The sequence below is a fragment of the Protomyctophum bolini genome, assembly GCF_963924005.1.
Source record: "Protomyctophum bolini genome assembly, chromosome: 24".
Classification (NCBI taxonomy): Eukaryota; Metazoa; Chordata; class Actinopteri; order Myctophiformes; family Myctophidae; genus Protomyctophum; species Protomyctophum bolini.
The window spans coordinates 29,071,958-29,084,457 of NC_137885.1; the positions used below are offsets into that span (position 1 = coordinate 29,071,958).

Consider the following 12,500-nt stretch of genomic DNA (forward strand, 5'->3'; position numbering starts at 1 on the left):
ACATCTTTAATCTACTTCTTGAAATACTTACATACATACATTTCCCATTCCTTTCACTCTGTATCCAATGTGTGTGTGTGTGTGTGTGTGTGTGTGTGTGTGTGTGTGTGTGTGTGTGTGTGTGTGTGTGTGTGTGTCCGTCCTTTGAAATCATTTCTAGCACTTTAGTTTAGAGCTTATGATAAATTGCAGAAATTAGAAGTAAAAGGTGGTAGATTAATGGGCTTATCCTGTGCGGGGGAACAGAGAGCGAGCAATGGAATAAGGTGTTGCAGTTTTCAAGTTCAAACTGGTTACAGGGCAAATTTGCCATTTAAAGCATTTGCCTGTGACTTGTGAATTAGAGAGTGACATTTTGTCGGGATTCCCGTGGGTCACGTGATTCCCGCGGGAATCCCGTGGGATGGGATTATTTTTTTTATTAATCCCGTGATCGGGACGGGACGGGAATGAAAATCAACGGGAGCGTGCAGGAACGGGAATGACATCTATCTAGAATCATAATGATCATTTTCAGGAAGGAAACAACGCTCGCAAAGCTCGCCGCGGTGCTCAGGCTCACTGCTGGCTGCCTGCTGTAGCCTGCAGAGCGGCCAGGAGCCCAGCACACACACACACACACACACACACACCAGGTGTCAGGTTTCAAATGAGTGAATGGGGGCAGGGGGGTGGAGCTGGGTGGACCGCAGTGTTTGTTTACAATGAAGTTTCAATAGTTGTCACTGTACAATACTTTAAAACAGTTGTCATGTTGCACACAATCAATTTGGTCATAGCAGCCGCTGAGCCGCCTGTAGAAACCCCTCTCCTCTCCAAGCAGCAGCCCACATAACCGTGAGACCGCAGTGAGAACGCTATGGCATTGCAAGAAGCTAAGGCTTAGCTGCTAAGCTAACACAACACCAGCCATGGTGGTGGTGATGTTAGCTTAGCTTAGCGTAGCGTAGCTTGCTGCTGCTTGGCTGTTCAACTTCACTTCATCTCTGCCTATAATTTCTTATTGTTACCCTGACACCGGAGCTGCAAAAACAGACAGATCTACAAGCTCTACAATCTCAACTATCAAACTCCAGCTAGTCCCACTCCTCTGAACTCCAGGCTGCATGAACAGTGCTCGAGCGCTCAGTTTTCTGCCCCCTCAATGTCGCAAATCTTGCGCATTCACTTCAACTTTAATGGCTCTTCTGCACAGCGCAGCAGTAGCTTTGCTTTGCGCTTGCGTTAGTCAAAACTAAAAGCGAGTGACTGTGAGACGAGCATGTCGACCGTAGCAATGAATGGAGAGACCTTTTTGGAATGATTAAATCCATTATTGGCCTGGAGAAAGTTACAGCCGCTCCGCCTCCTCCTCCTCCCTGGCACGGTACAATTAGCCATGTGCTATATGACGTTTTGTTTACCCTGCGACAGGGACTGAGAGAAGGAAACAATGTCTTAATAAAATAAAACATTAAATACCATGTTTGGGTTTATTCAACTAAGGTACTGTTACCATAGGCGTGGTGTGACTGACCAATGTTTTGTTTTTTAACTGACATACATTCCACCATAGCAACTTTAGCAAGGTATGGTATATTGAGTACATTGAATTTCAATGTACTTTTTTCACTAATTAGTCTTTAAAAATGGGGGTCATCTTATTATTGGAGTGGTCTATAATCGGCACAATGCGGTATTTAAAAAAAAAAAAAAAAAAACAGGAGCGGGATGGGAGTGGGAGTCATCTCGAGTGGGAGCGGGATGGGATCAGGAGTCATTCTACAGGAGTGGGACAGGACAGGATTTTTATTTTTACATTGGTCCAGGATTGGGACAGGACAGGATTTTTTCTGTGGGAGTGGGACAGGACAGGAGTGGAAATCCACTCCCGTGTCAGTCTCTATTGTGAATATAAAGCTGATTTGACTGATGTAGGTAACTAGAGTGGATAAGAGAGATGACAATCCTAATGAAACAGTAAGGGTAAAATGTCAGGCAGATACTGTGTAGGCATAAGACCGAAAGAATAAGGTGGCGGATACAAGCGGACTAAAGTTCAGTCAGGCGAGAGAGACTCAGAGTAGAGTCGCTGCCTCTTCGCTTGGGAAGGAGCCAGCTTAGGTGGTTCGGGCATCTGATTAGGATCTCCGTTGCTCTCCCCAGGTTGGCGGAGGGTGTGTAGAGCCCAGGATCACAGTAGATGATTGACACAGGGGTGAAAAATGGGTTACAAAATCGTGGGATAAAAAATATATTTAAAAAAAAAGGATCTTCATAGGGAGGTCCTCGATGCACGTCCCACTGGGAGGAGACCCCGGGGCAGACAAAGGACCAGATAGAGGGATAAAGGGCTGTATTTTGCGTGTCTTAAGTAACAGGTGTTGCTCTGGAGGAGAGGGAAGTCTGGAGCACTCTGGTGGAACTGGTGGAACTGTTGACCCCACGACCCTAGTTGGGTGGCAGGGTCAACCGCCTAAAATACTGCTCTGACCTTTGCCATGGTGTCCCTGCTGGTCCCACATCATCCCAGCAGCCTCACTGTGCAGCTCTTCTGACAGCCCCTCTGGTAGTCCAAGAGACCCTCTCCTCTGAGCTCGGCCTCCGCTCGCCTAGTGTGGATTTGGACAGCAACATTTCGATTTATGATTTTAGTTTACTTTCGAATACAATTTAATTCAGTCTTAGTCATAGTTTAGTCATCTGAAATGTTTCAGTCGACTAAATATCCTAACATTTTAGTAGACAAAATCTATACAGTTGATTTAGTCAACTAAAATGTATTATGGAGGGCCTTGATGGCGTCCTAATGTATTAATGTAATACATAATATAAATGTATTATGGAGGGCCTTGATGGCGTCCTAATGTATTAATGTAATACATAATATAAATGTATTATGGAGGGCCTTGATGGCGTCCTAATGTATTAATGTAATACATAATATAAATGTATTCTGGAGGGCCTTGATGGCGTCCTAATGTATTAATGTAATACATAATATAAATGTATTATGGAGGGCCTTGATGGCGTCCTAATGTATTAATGTAATACATAATATAAATGTATTATGGAGGGCCTTGATGGCGTCCTAATGTATTAATGTAATACATAATATAAATGTATTATGGAGGGCCTTGATGGCGTCCTAATGTATTAATGTAATACATAATATAAATGTATTATGGAGGGCCTTGATGGCGTCCTAATGTATTAATGTAATACATAATATAAATGTATTCTGGAGGGCCTTGATGGCGTCCTAATGTATTAATGTAATACATAATATAAATGTATTATGGAGGGCCTTGATGGCGTCCTAATGTATTAATGTAATACATAATATAAATGTATTATGGAGGGCCTTGATGGCGTCCTAATGTATTAATGTAATACATAATATAAATGTATTATGGAGGGCCTTGATGGCGTCCTAATGTATTAATGTAATACATAATATAAATGTATTCTGGAGGGCCTTGATGGCGTCCTAATGTATTAATGTAATACATAATATAAATGTATTCTGGAGGGCCTTGATGGCGTCCTAATGTATTAATGTAATACATAATATAAATGTATTCTGGAGGGCCTTGATGGCGTCCTAATGTATTAATGTAATACATAATATAAATGTATTATGGAGGGCCTTGATGGCGTCCTAATGTATTAATGTAATACATAATATAAATGTATTATGGAGGGCCTTGATGGCGTCCTAATGTATTAATGTAATACATAATATAAATGTATTATGGAGGGCCTTGATGGCGTCCTAATGTATTAATGTAATACATAATATAAATGTATTATGGAGGGCCTTGATGGCGTCCTAATGTATTAATGTAATACATAATATAAATGTATTATGGAGGGCCTTGATGGCGTCCTAATGTATTAATGTAATACATAATATAAATGTATTATGGAGGGCCTTGATAGCGTCCTAATGGCAAACTTGAAAATATCCGATCGACAAGCTCACAATGCATCGTGGCGTCGCAGCTTGTAGATCGGCTATTTTCAGCATGCAACCAAGCAGCCAGGTCTTTTAACCCATTCTGACCTGAGATCAGATTCATACGAGGTTTCCACTGGACACACACTGGTCTGATGAACCCATTCTGACCTGAGATCAGATTCTAAAAATGTCAGTCGTTCTTCGAATTTTTAAAAAATAGCAGACCTACAAGCTCGTATCGCGCCACTCGGTGGCGCGATATGAGCTTGTAGATCTGCTATTTTTCAATAGGTAAAGCATAACATGATGCTAACACCAAAATGGGTGCCCGGTCAGAATGGGTTAATTCTACTGGATCTCTTCTCCACCAGTCTCTATTTTCAGCATGCAACCAAGCAGCCAGGTCTTTTAATTCTACTGGATCTCTTCTCCACCAGTCTCTCACAAACATTTTAAGTCTCGTTTTTTTATTTGTTGACGAAATTGGCAATAGATTCAGTCTTAGGTTTTAGTCATCTCTGGCTTGGATTTTATTTCATTTTCGTCTGTGTAAAAACATTAGTAGTCGGCGGCACATTTTTGGTCACAGTTTTAATGGAAGGACATGGACAGTCGGCGGCCGCTCACCTCTTCAGAGGCCTCTCCCTGGAGCGTGAACTCCGACCTGCAGCGGAGGCACTGCAGATGGAGCTGGCACCCGGGCAGCTGCCTCTTTTCCTCCACCAGGGGGCGCAGCACATCGACCAGAGCCTAGTGTCCACAATGGAGTGGGAAGACCGGGCTTGTGATTTTGTGACTCGTTGCGTGACTGAGTTGCTTAACCATTAAGACCTAAAATGTCTTCTAAAACAGTTCTCTGAAAAACATGTTTCTATGACTCAGTGGTTCTCAAACTATTTCATGTCAAGGACCACCAGAATCATCAATATAAATCATCATATAAAGAAAGTAAAAAAGGGAACAGACCAATTTATTTAAGGCGATGTTACAAATAGCATATTTATGTATGTATTGTCCAGTATGTGATCATTTTCTCAAGCTCGCCTAAATGTACAATTCCAGAAGATACCTTGATACAACTGTATTTTTCCCATTCCTTTTCATGTGAACGGGTTATGACAAAGCAAAGTTGACCTGAAGCACTCGGGCTTGTTCGACCCACGCATATCAACAATGTGCGTATTAAACTGAACGCTAACAATAATAATAATACTCTGTCATCCTTCTTGACAGGCTTCACCTCAGGTCATGAGTCATGATGGCATGATGGGTTCGGCTAGGACCTGCCACATAGTTGGTATAACGACGTGAAAGCAGCGGCGGGGATTAGGCAAATTAAGGATTGGTAGGTCTGGTTTGCAAGAACAGACTGGTACGGTACAGACAGAGTCAGAGGTGGCGACTTCACCAGGGCACCGTTTTCCGCAAACAGTGGGTCGGGACCCACTTGTGGGTCACGGGACACATTTTTTATAGGTCCCTTTATTTATTTTTGTTTCCTACATTTGGTTTTTAATTATTGTTATAATATAAAAGTTTTCTGTTTTGGGTCAGGGGCTAAAAAGTTTGGGAACTGCACCAGGGTGTACATGTGCCCGCGTGTGCGAGCGTTCGTGCATGCGAGTGTGTGCGCACCTGCAGTGCTTGCTGTGGGTCGTCGTCCAGCATAACATAGCTCCTCCCCCTCTTCTCTCGGCTGATGTAGTCAAACTGGAGATGAACCACTGGAAGCATCTTCTCTTCACCCTGAGAGAGACAGACAGACAAAGCAAGAGAAGAAAGACAGATAGAGACACGACAGAGAGAGGGACAAAGAACAGTAAACAAAAATGACTCACGTCATAACTGCCAAGTGCAGCAAGCTCACAATGAATTTTATCTCCCATTGGCTTAGAGGATACAGCTTCACGTTGCAGAGTTCAGACTATGGGTTTTATCTCCCATTGGCTTAGAGGCGCAATAGAGGCAGCCAATCATGAAAAAGTGTCCACTAGGTCCTCACTAGTCTCAACATCGACAGTATGGCAAAAAATAGGTGATGCACCGAATATTCGGCCACCGAAATGATTTGGCCGAATAGTGGCAAAAGAATGCATATTCGGTACCGTATAGTCAAAGAACCGGGGTTACCAGATCATAACATACTGTTTTGTTGTGGTGACGTGATCAAAATGTAATCATGTCTTTTGCCATTATCACGTAACTACAACAAAAGGTACGACCATGACAACAATGATACAAAAACTCTCACTCACTCACCCCATGCATCCAGGCAGCCTGTGACAGCTCCCTCCCTCCCTCTCTCTCTCAAGGGCTTCACACACCGTCTGCGAACGCCGCGCGTCAAAACAGCCGCCTCCGTTATTTTCAATGAATCTATCCCACACCGGCGGCGTCCGACGCACGCTGACGCCTCGCCTGACGCTTCGATAGAAACCAGTTCTATTTTCCAGGCGTTACCGCGCCTGTGCCGCGTCACTGCGCACCCGGTGTGTGTTGGCCTTCACTCACCGCATGCGTCCAGGCAGCCTGCGACGGCTCCACACGGACCAGGCTGCTCAGCTCCAGACGGCTCCTCTCCAGTCCGCACTGCATGTCCACCTCCAGCAGGAGGCCCTGCTTGACCCGTAGAAACACCTCTCTCCTGCCGCCGCCACCGCCGCCGTGCAGCTTCCCCCCGCCGCCATCCACCTCTGTTAACACCCCGACCAGCAGGGGGTGACACAGGTCCACTAAGAGAGAACGTGGGCGGAGTTGTGGAGAAAAGGGAGAGAACGAGGCAGATAAGAGAAGGTCAAAATGTCGTGCCTAACCCCGTTTTGTGTCTGCACTGTTGCTTTAAGGAGATACACAGACTCAACTTTGGTGCGATAGAAACTTAAAAGGCAGTGAACCCTTGTGCTAATTTCTTCAACGAGCTTGCTTGTTTAGCACTGTTCACTTGGCTTGTACTAATCGCAACCAGTCCAAACAGTACCTCCTCGTTCACAGCGTGTGCTGTGTAGCTTTGTCTTCTAGGTGTTCTGTCGACGTCAAGGAGCCTTCACCATCGTAGTGTAGTGTTCTACTGTGCCGCCCATCCATCGCACGAGACTCGGAGTTCTTTTTTACTGCTGTTTATTAACACCACTGTGCTGTAAAACACCGTAGAACTGACGTACAAAACAAAAGACACAAAACATTTACTTAGGACATATTGTTACATTCAGATAATACATACACCTTCACAAACAAATACAATACTGACCACTTTGCCTGCTTGCACATGAATGGGGGGGGGGGGGGTCGACTTGGATCCTTCAGTCTTTTCTCTTCTTTTCTCTATTTTAGTTTACTTCATTTCTTGTACTTAACTTAACTTTCTTCTGCTTTACATTTTACAGTTCACTTTACTTCGTTCACTTCACTTCTCTTAGTTTACTTTACTTATTTTGGTCTACTTTGCTTTCTTCCTTCTGCACAGAGCTCTCTCTCTCAGTGATCTGCACAGTGCACTCTCCTTCAATGTAATGAGACTTCTGCCCGCTCTCACTCACAAACGGGTGTAACCAACAAGCTTAATTACCCAAACACAGATGCAACCAAGACACACAATGGGAAACCCACAACATATTGAACACACTTAGAGCGCCCCCAAGAGGACAAAATACAGAAATAAAATCACCATGACATGGCAGCAGTAACACCATCGCACAGTGGTATCAGACCAACCACAATCAGCCAGCCCTCAAACCAAACCCTTCGACCTAGAAGAACTCAAAACTGCAGCACCTGGGACCTAACGCAAAGACCTGGCTTGTGGGGATGCTGAACACATGCATGGCACAGAAAACCATCCCTTCTGTCTGGAAAAAGGCCAAAGTGGTTGCAATCCCCAAACCTGGCAAAGACCCATCATCCCCAAAGAGCTACCGACCCATTTCACTCCTCTGCATCAAGCTTTATGAGAGGCTGCTACTCCAACGCCTCATGCCACTCAGACATTGTGGCAGTGATCATTGCTATTGAGTGTGTGTCCAGTAAGTGTTAAATAACTATAGGCCTATTGTGACAGTAATCATTGCTATAGACTCTAATCATTGCTAAATAGTAACAGGAATATTCCTGTCTCTCCAGCTCTTTAATAAATAGAAACGTTTTTTTTTTTAAATCAGGTAGGTGACAAAATTTCTGCCAATCAGGAGCAAGTAGCTATTTATGAGCTTAATGTTCCATAATGTTCATAATTTGGTGACAGTGAACATTCAAGCCTTGTTTCTTGGTGGTGGTGTAGAGGGAAAATGGAGGGGGCCTAGTACAGACCTTGTGGAACATAGTCCACAAAGTAGAGTTTAAATGGTTATTAAAACACATTAAAAGCCGGGGACGCACCAAGCAGATGAGGGAGATTTTACTCTGAAAAGCCAGCAAAATATCCCCCCAAAACTATTTCCAAACTATGAACTCCCATTCAGTCCCATAGTATCAGTCCCATAGTAACAGTACCTCCCATTCAGTCCCATAGTAACAGTACCTCCCATTCAGTCCCATAGTATCAGTCCCATAGTAACAGTACATCCCATTCAGTCCCATAGTAACAGTACCTCCCATTCAGTCCCATAGTAACAGTACCTCCCATTCAGTCCCATAGTAACAGTACATCCCATTCAGTCCCATAGTAACAGTACCTCCCATTCAGTCCCATAGTAACAGTACCTCCCATTCAGTCCCATAGTAACAGTACCTCCCATTCAGTCCCATAGTAACAGTACCTCCCATTCAGTCCCATAGTAACAGTACATCCCATTCAGTCCCATAGTAACAGTACCTCCCATTCAGTCCCATAGTAACAGTACCTCCCATTCAGTCCCATAGTAACAGTACCTCCCATTCAGTCCCATAGTAACAGTACCTCCCATTCAGTCCCATAGTAACAGTACATCCCATTCAGTCGCATTCACTCCCATTCACTCCCCTTCAGTGTCAAATGTCTTTGTGCTCTGATATTATTTTAAACACTCTGTGGCTGACCCTAAACCATGGTCTATTAAAAATAATTGGAATAAAACATTTTGCCTAAGTCACTTACTGCAGAAGTAATTTGGCCTAAATAACGTTTATAATTGCCTAAGTTAAAATGGCATGTTCAGCTATTGGCCCAAGTCATTTTATCCTTGCATGTTACATGATTGACATACACCTTTAGTTGTATGTCAATAGTCATATTTTTTGGAATTTAAATAATTAAGAAATATAATATATTCTACATTTGGCACAGTTTTGTGTTTCCTGAAAACCTTGAGAAAATGACTTAGGCAATTAGTTTAATAAGGTGACGATATTTAAATTAAAAAAAATCAGGTAGGTGACACATTTTCAGCCAATCAGGAGAAAGTAGCTATTTATGAGCTTAATGTTCCAGTTCTAATTTTGTCTGTTACATTACAATTCCACTTGTTTAATCTGTATCCTGACTGCGTTCCTGATTGGATAAAATTCCAGTTTCAGAAAATGCTTTTTCTGTTCAACAAAAAGCTGGAGAGACTGGGAGACCTCCGTTACTGAACAAACACTATAGCAATGATTACTGTCACACTATAGAGCTATTTAACACTGTTACTGAACACACTATAGCAATGATTACTGTCACACTATAGAGCTATTTAACACTGTTACTGAACACACACTATAGCAATGATTACTGTCACACTATAGAGCTATTTAACACTGTTACTGAACACACACTCTATACTCTATAGCAATGATTACTGTCACAATACAGAGCAATTTAATTTAGGTAACCAAATGGACCCCAATAGTAGATCTTTACACTCTCAATAGTACAATTGTTGTTAAGCATCTGCTTAATTTCCAAAAAACTACACAATTAGAGAATGTAGAAGATTGCTACTTTTGATCCTTTGATTGGGGGTACTGTCGATGGTTAGTAAACATTAAGGCCCGGGTTCTACTCCCCGTGTGTTCTCTTTTTTCAAAACAAAATTGTTTTTGCATCTAGTCGAGGTCCATTCAGTATCTGAGCCACTGACCACTATTGTGAGTCTATAAATGTAACATGGTGGTCCGTGGCTCAAATACTGAATGAATAATGGACCTCGACTATAGATGCAAAAACAGTTTTGTTTTTTTTGGTAAGAAGGAAAAACACTCGGAACTCGGGCACAGTTGTTTACAAGCCGTGGTCAAATACCATTCAGCTACTGGAACAATGTACAATCAGTTTTTGTAGTAACATCATATATATAAACATCATAACAAGTAACTTCACAGGCGATAACACGTTTGAACAAAAACAACAACAGCGTTAAGTATTAAATAACATTTACTTATTTACCTTCTGCCTGCAGACGACCGCCCGGAAGAATGACGTGGAACTTCCAAACAAACACCTCATTGCGTCTGCGCCGCATCACTTCCTTCCGGTGTGATGCCAAACTTTCTTAGAACACGGAAGTGGCTGACGTCACAGTTCAAATAAACAATACAGAGCCGTCTAGTGCTAGTGGACTAGTCATCTGACTTTGGGTCCTAACGTTGTAAATTTGCCTGTTCAAACCCCGTTGGTAAATTTCTAACAACACGGACTACTTATTTTTGTGAGGCGGGCCAGGGTTGTTACAGTTAAAACCTTCACTTTTCTATAGCCTCCGCCGGAACCCTTTGTAAAAGGCTGTATTACAGCCAACACATTTCAATTGAAGTGCCTGTGGCATCTTTGTGTGTGTGGGGGGGTTAATTGCTGTGATATCCGGCCAGCAATACAAACAAATAAAATGACAATAACATTAACAACATAACCCTCGGGTATAAGGTCTTATACAAAACAAATAACAGCAACTACAGTGTCCTACATAGCCTACAAAAAAAATCAAAATAACTAAATAAGCCTATAAAAGTATTAAATGGATCAAACTATTGTAGAAAATAAAGAGTAGGCCTACTAACTTATCATTACTTAAGCCTACAACCGTAATCAATAATAACTTCTCAATAACTGCTAATGAGCTGAAAAAAACACACTTTCTTGAAGTTGAAGTTATCCCAGGAAATGGAGTTGGAGAAGGTGACGAGTCGACCCAAACTCAAAGTGTGCATTACCGCAATATTGTATAAAAACAAATAATTATACTATTGCTCTGGTCCCTCAGTAGGGCTACGGACCATACTGTCATGTTAAATGAGTCTACTCTAGCCAAGTAAAGTTTGATTTGAAGTGCATTAATGTGTAATTTCTGTTGGTGCTTGTGATATTGTTGCCGTTCATATATTGTAAGATGCAATTTGATGTGTATCTAATTAGTTTAACAAGGTTTGCCAGGTGTAACTTGTAGGTATACCATCTTCTCTTCACAATCAATCCATCATAGCATACTCTGTCTGTCACTCATTCACTGAAATGGTTTGGAGGTCTATATGTTTTGTCGGACCAGGCCCGGCCGTTACAAAGGCGAAGGTGTCAGTCCATGGCCGAGAGGGAGTTTGAGAGACATTCCAGGCAGAACTTTCCAGCAATGAGAAACGACGCTGTGACGGCGGACGCCGTCACTATACCTAATGCAGATGCTAACACAATTCTATGTATAATGTATAATGTAAATAAGGACACAATCTCTGATGTCTAAACTTACCTGTTTACTCTCATCCTCCTCTCAGGGTGGTGTTCGGGCAAATGAGTTCCCTCCGGGTATAGGCACCCCTCTTATAGTTCCGGGAGGGACCAAGTGGGAAATGGATAGCAGGGGGGATTGGGATGGACTACAATGAATGTAATCCTGTATGTGTTGTGTATATACTCTATGCTAACTACTAATTGTAAATGGGTATTGAGGGTGCATATACAGGGAGTAAGTTTATATAAAATGGCATTGTGTGATTCTAAGAATGTGGAATATGGTTATGGTTACCCATGGGGAATGGTATGGGCTAACCAGGTAATGGACTGCCCTATAAGAAGCAGTCAGTTGTCTGTAACCTCAGATATGACAGGTTGTGATGCATATGACATGTCAAAGTGATTGAGAAGTAAAGCCTTATTGAAGGTCCCCTGGACTGGTCTCTATTCATTTGTTGCCTTGGCCGCTCGACACTCTCACAGACGCCTTTGAGATCTGCAGGGTGAGATCCTGCCTGTCCATCTGAAGGCTGTGACACCAGCTGCCATTAAATCAAGCCCACAGTGTTCAATCGCTCAGCGATTTACATCAGAAGGAAGGTACATACATTCAAATCCATATTAACAATATGGAGTACTTTTTTTCTCTCGAAATAATTCACCTTTCATGACTGTTCATGCGACTACCTCAAAGGCCCTTAGTTCCATTTCCACTCCACCCCCCCCCCCCCCCCCCAAGAAAAAACGAAAACACAAGTGTATATAACTTACCTTAACTGATTTGTATTGCTTTAATGTTTTTTTTCTCTCCTTAGGAACAGGTAAGCCATAACAATATAATATAAATGATAAGCGCAAAGAAACCTGGGACCCTTCTGTACAGCCATTGTAGCACATTCATACAACAAGTCCCATCTGTACATACAAGTCACAGCAATCTCGTCTTTT

The 12,500-nt window shown here is 42.5% G+C and overlaps 2 protein-coding genes across 2 annotated transcripts in view; both read right to left on the reverse strand.

Moving 5' to 3' along the window:
* Positions 1 to 4,531: 4,531 nt before the first annotated feature.
* On the reverse strand, positions 4,532 to 10,350 carry LOC308311856 (serine/threonine-protein kinase 11-interacting protein-like; the record flags this gene model as incomplete). Its single annotated transcript, XM_080758630.1, has 4 exons — positions 4,532 to 4,690; positions 5,576 to 5,686; positions 6,452 to 6,672; positions 10,275 to 10,350. The coding sequence occupies 4 exons, from the start codon at positions 10,348 to 10,350 to the stop codon at positions 4,532 to 4,534; spliced, it is 567 nt and encodes a 188-aa protein (XP_080614756.1).
* A 1,963-nt stretch (positions 10,351 to 12,313) lies between these two features.
* The window catches only part of LOC308311998 (tensin-1-like), a 36,174-nt gene continuing 35,987 nt past the window's right edge, over positions 12,314 to 12,500 (reverse strand). The window contains exon 19 of the mRNA XM_080758842.1: positions 12,314 to 12,500. This exon is cut by the window's right edge and continues 4,261 nt beyond it. The gene's annotated coding sequence lies outside the window, so the exon portion shown is untranslated.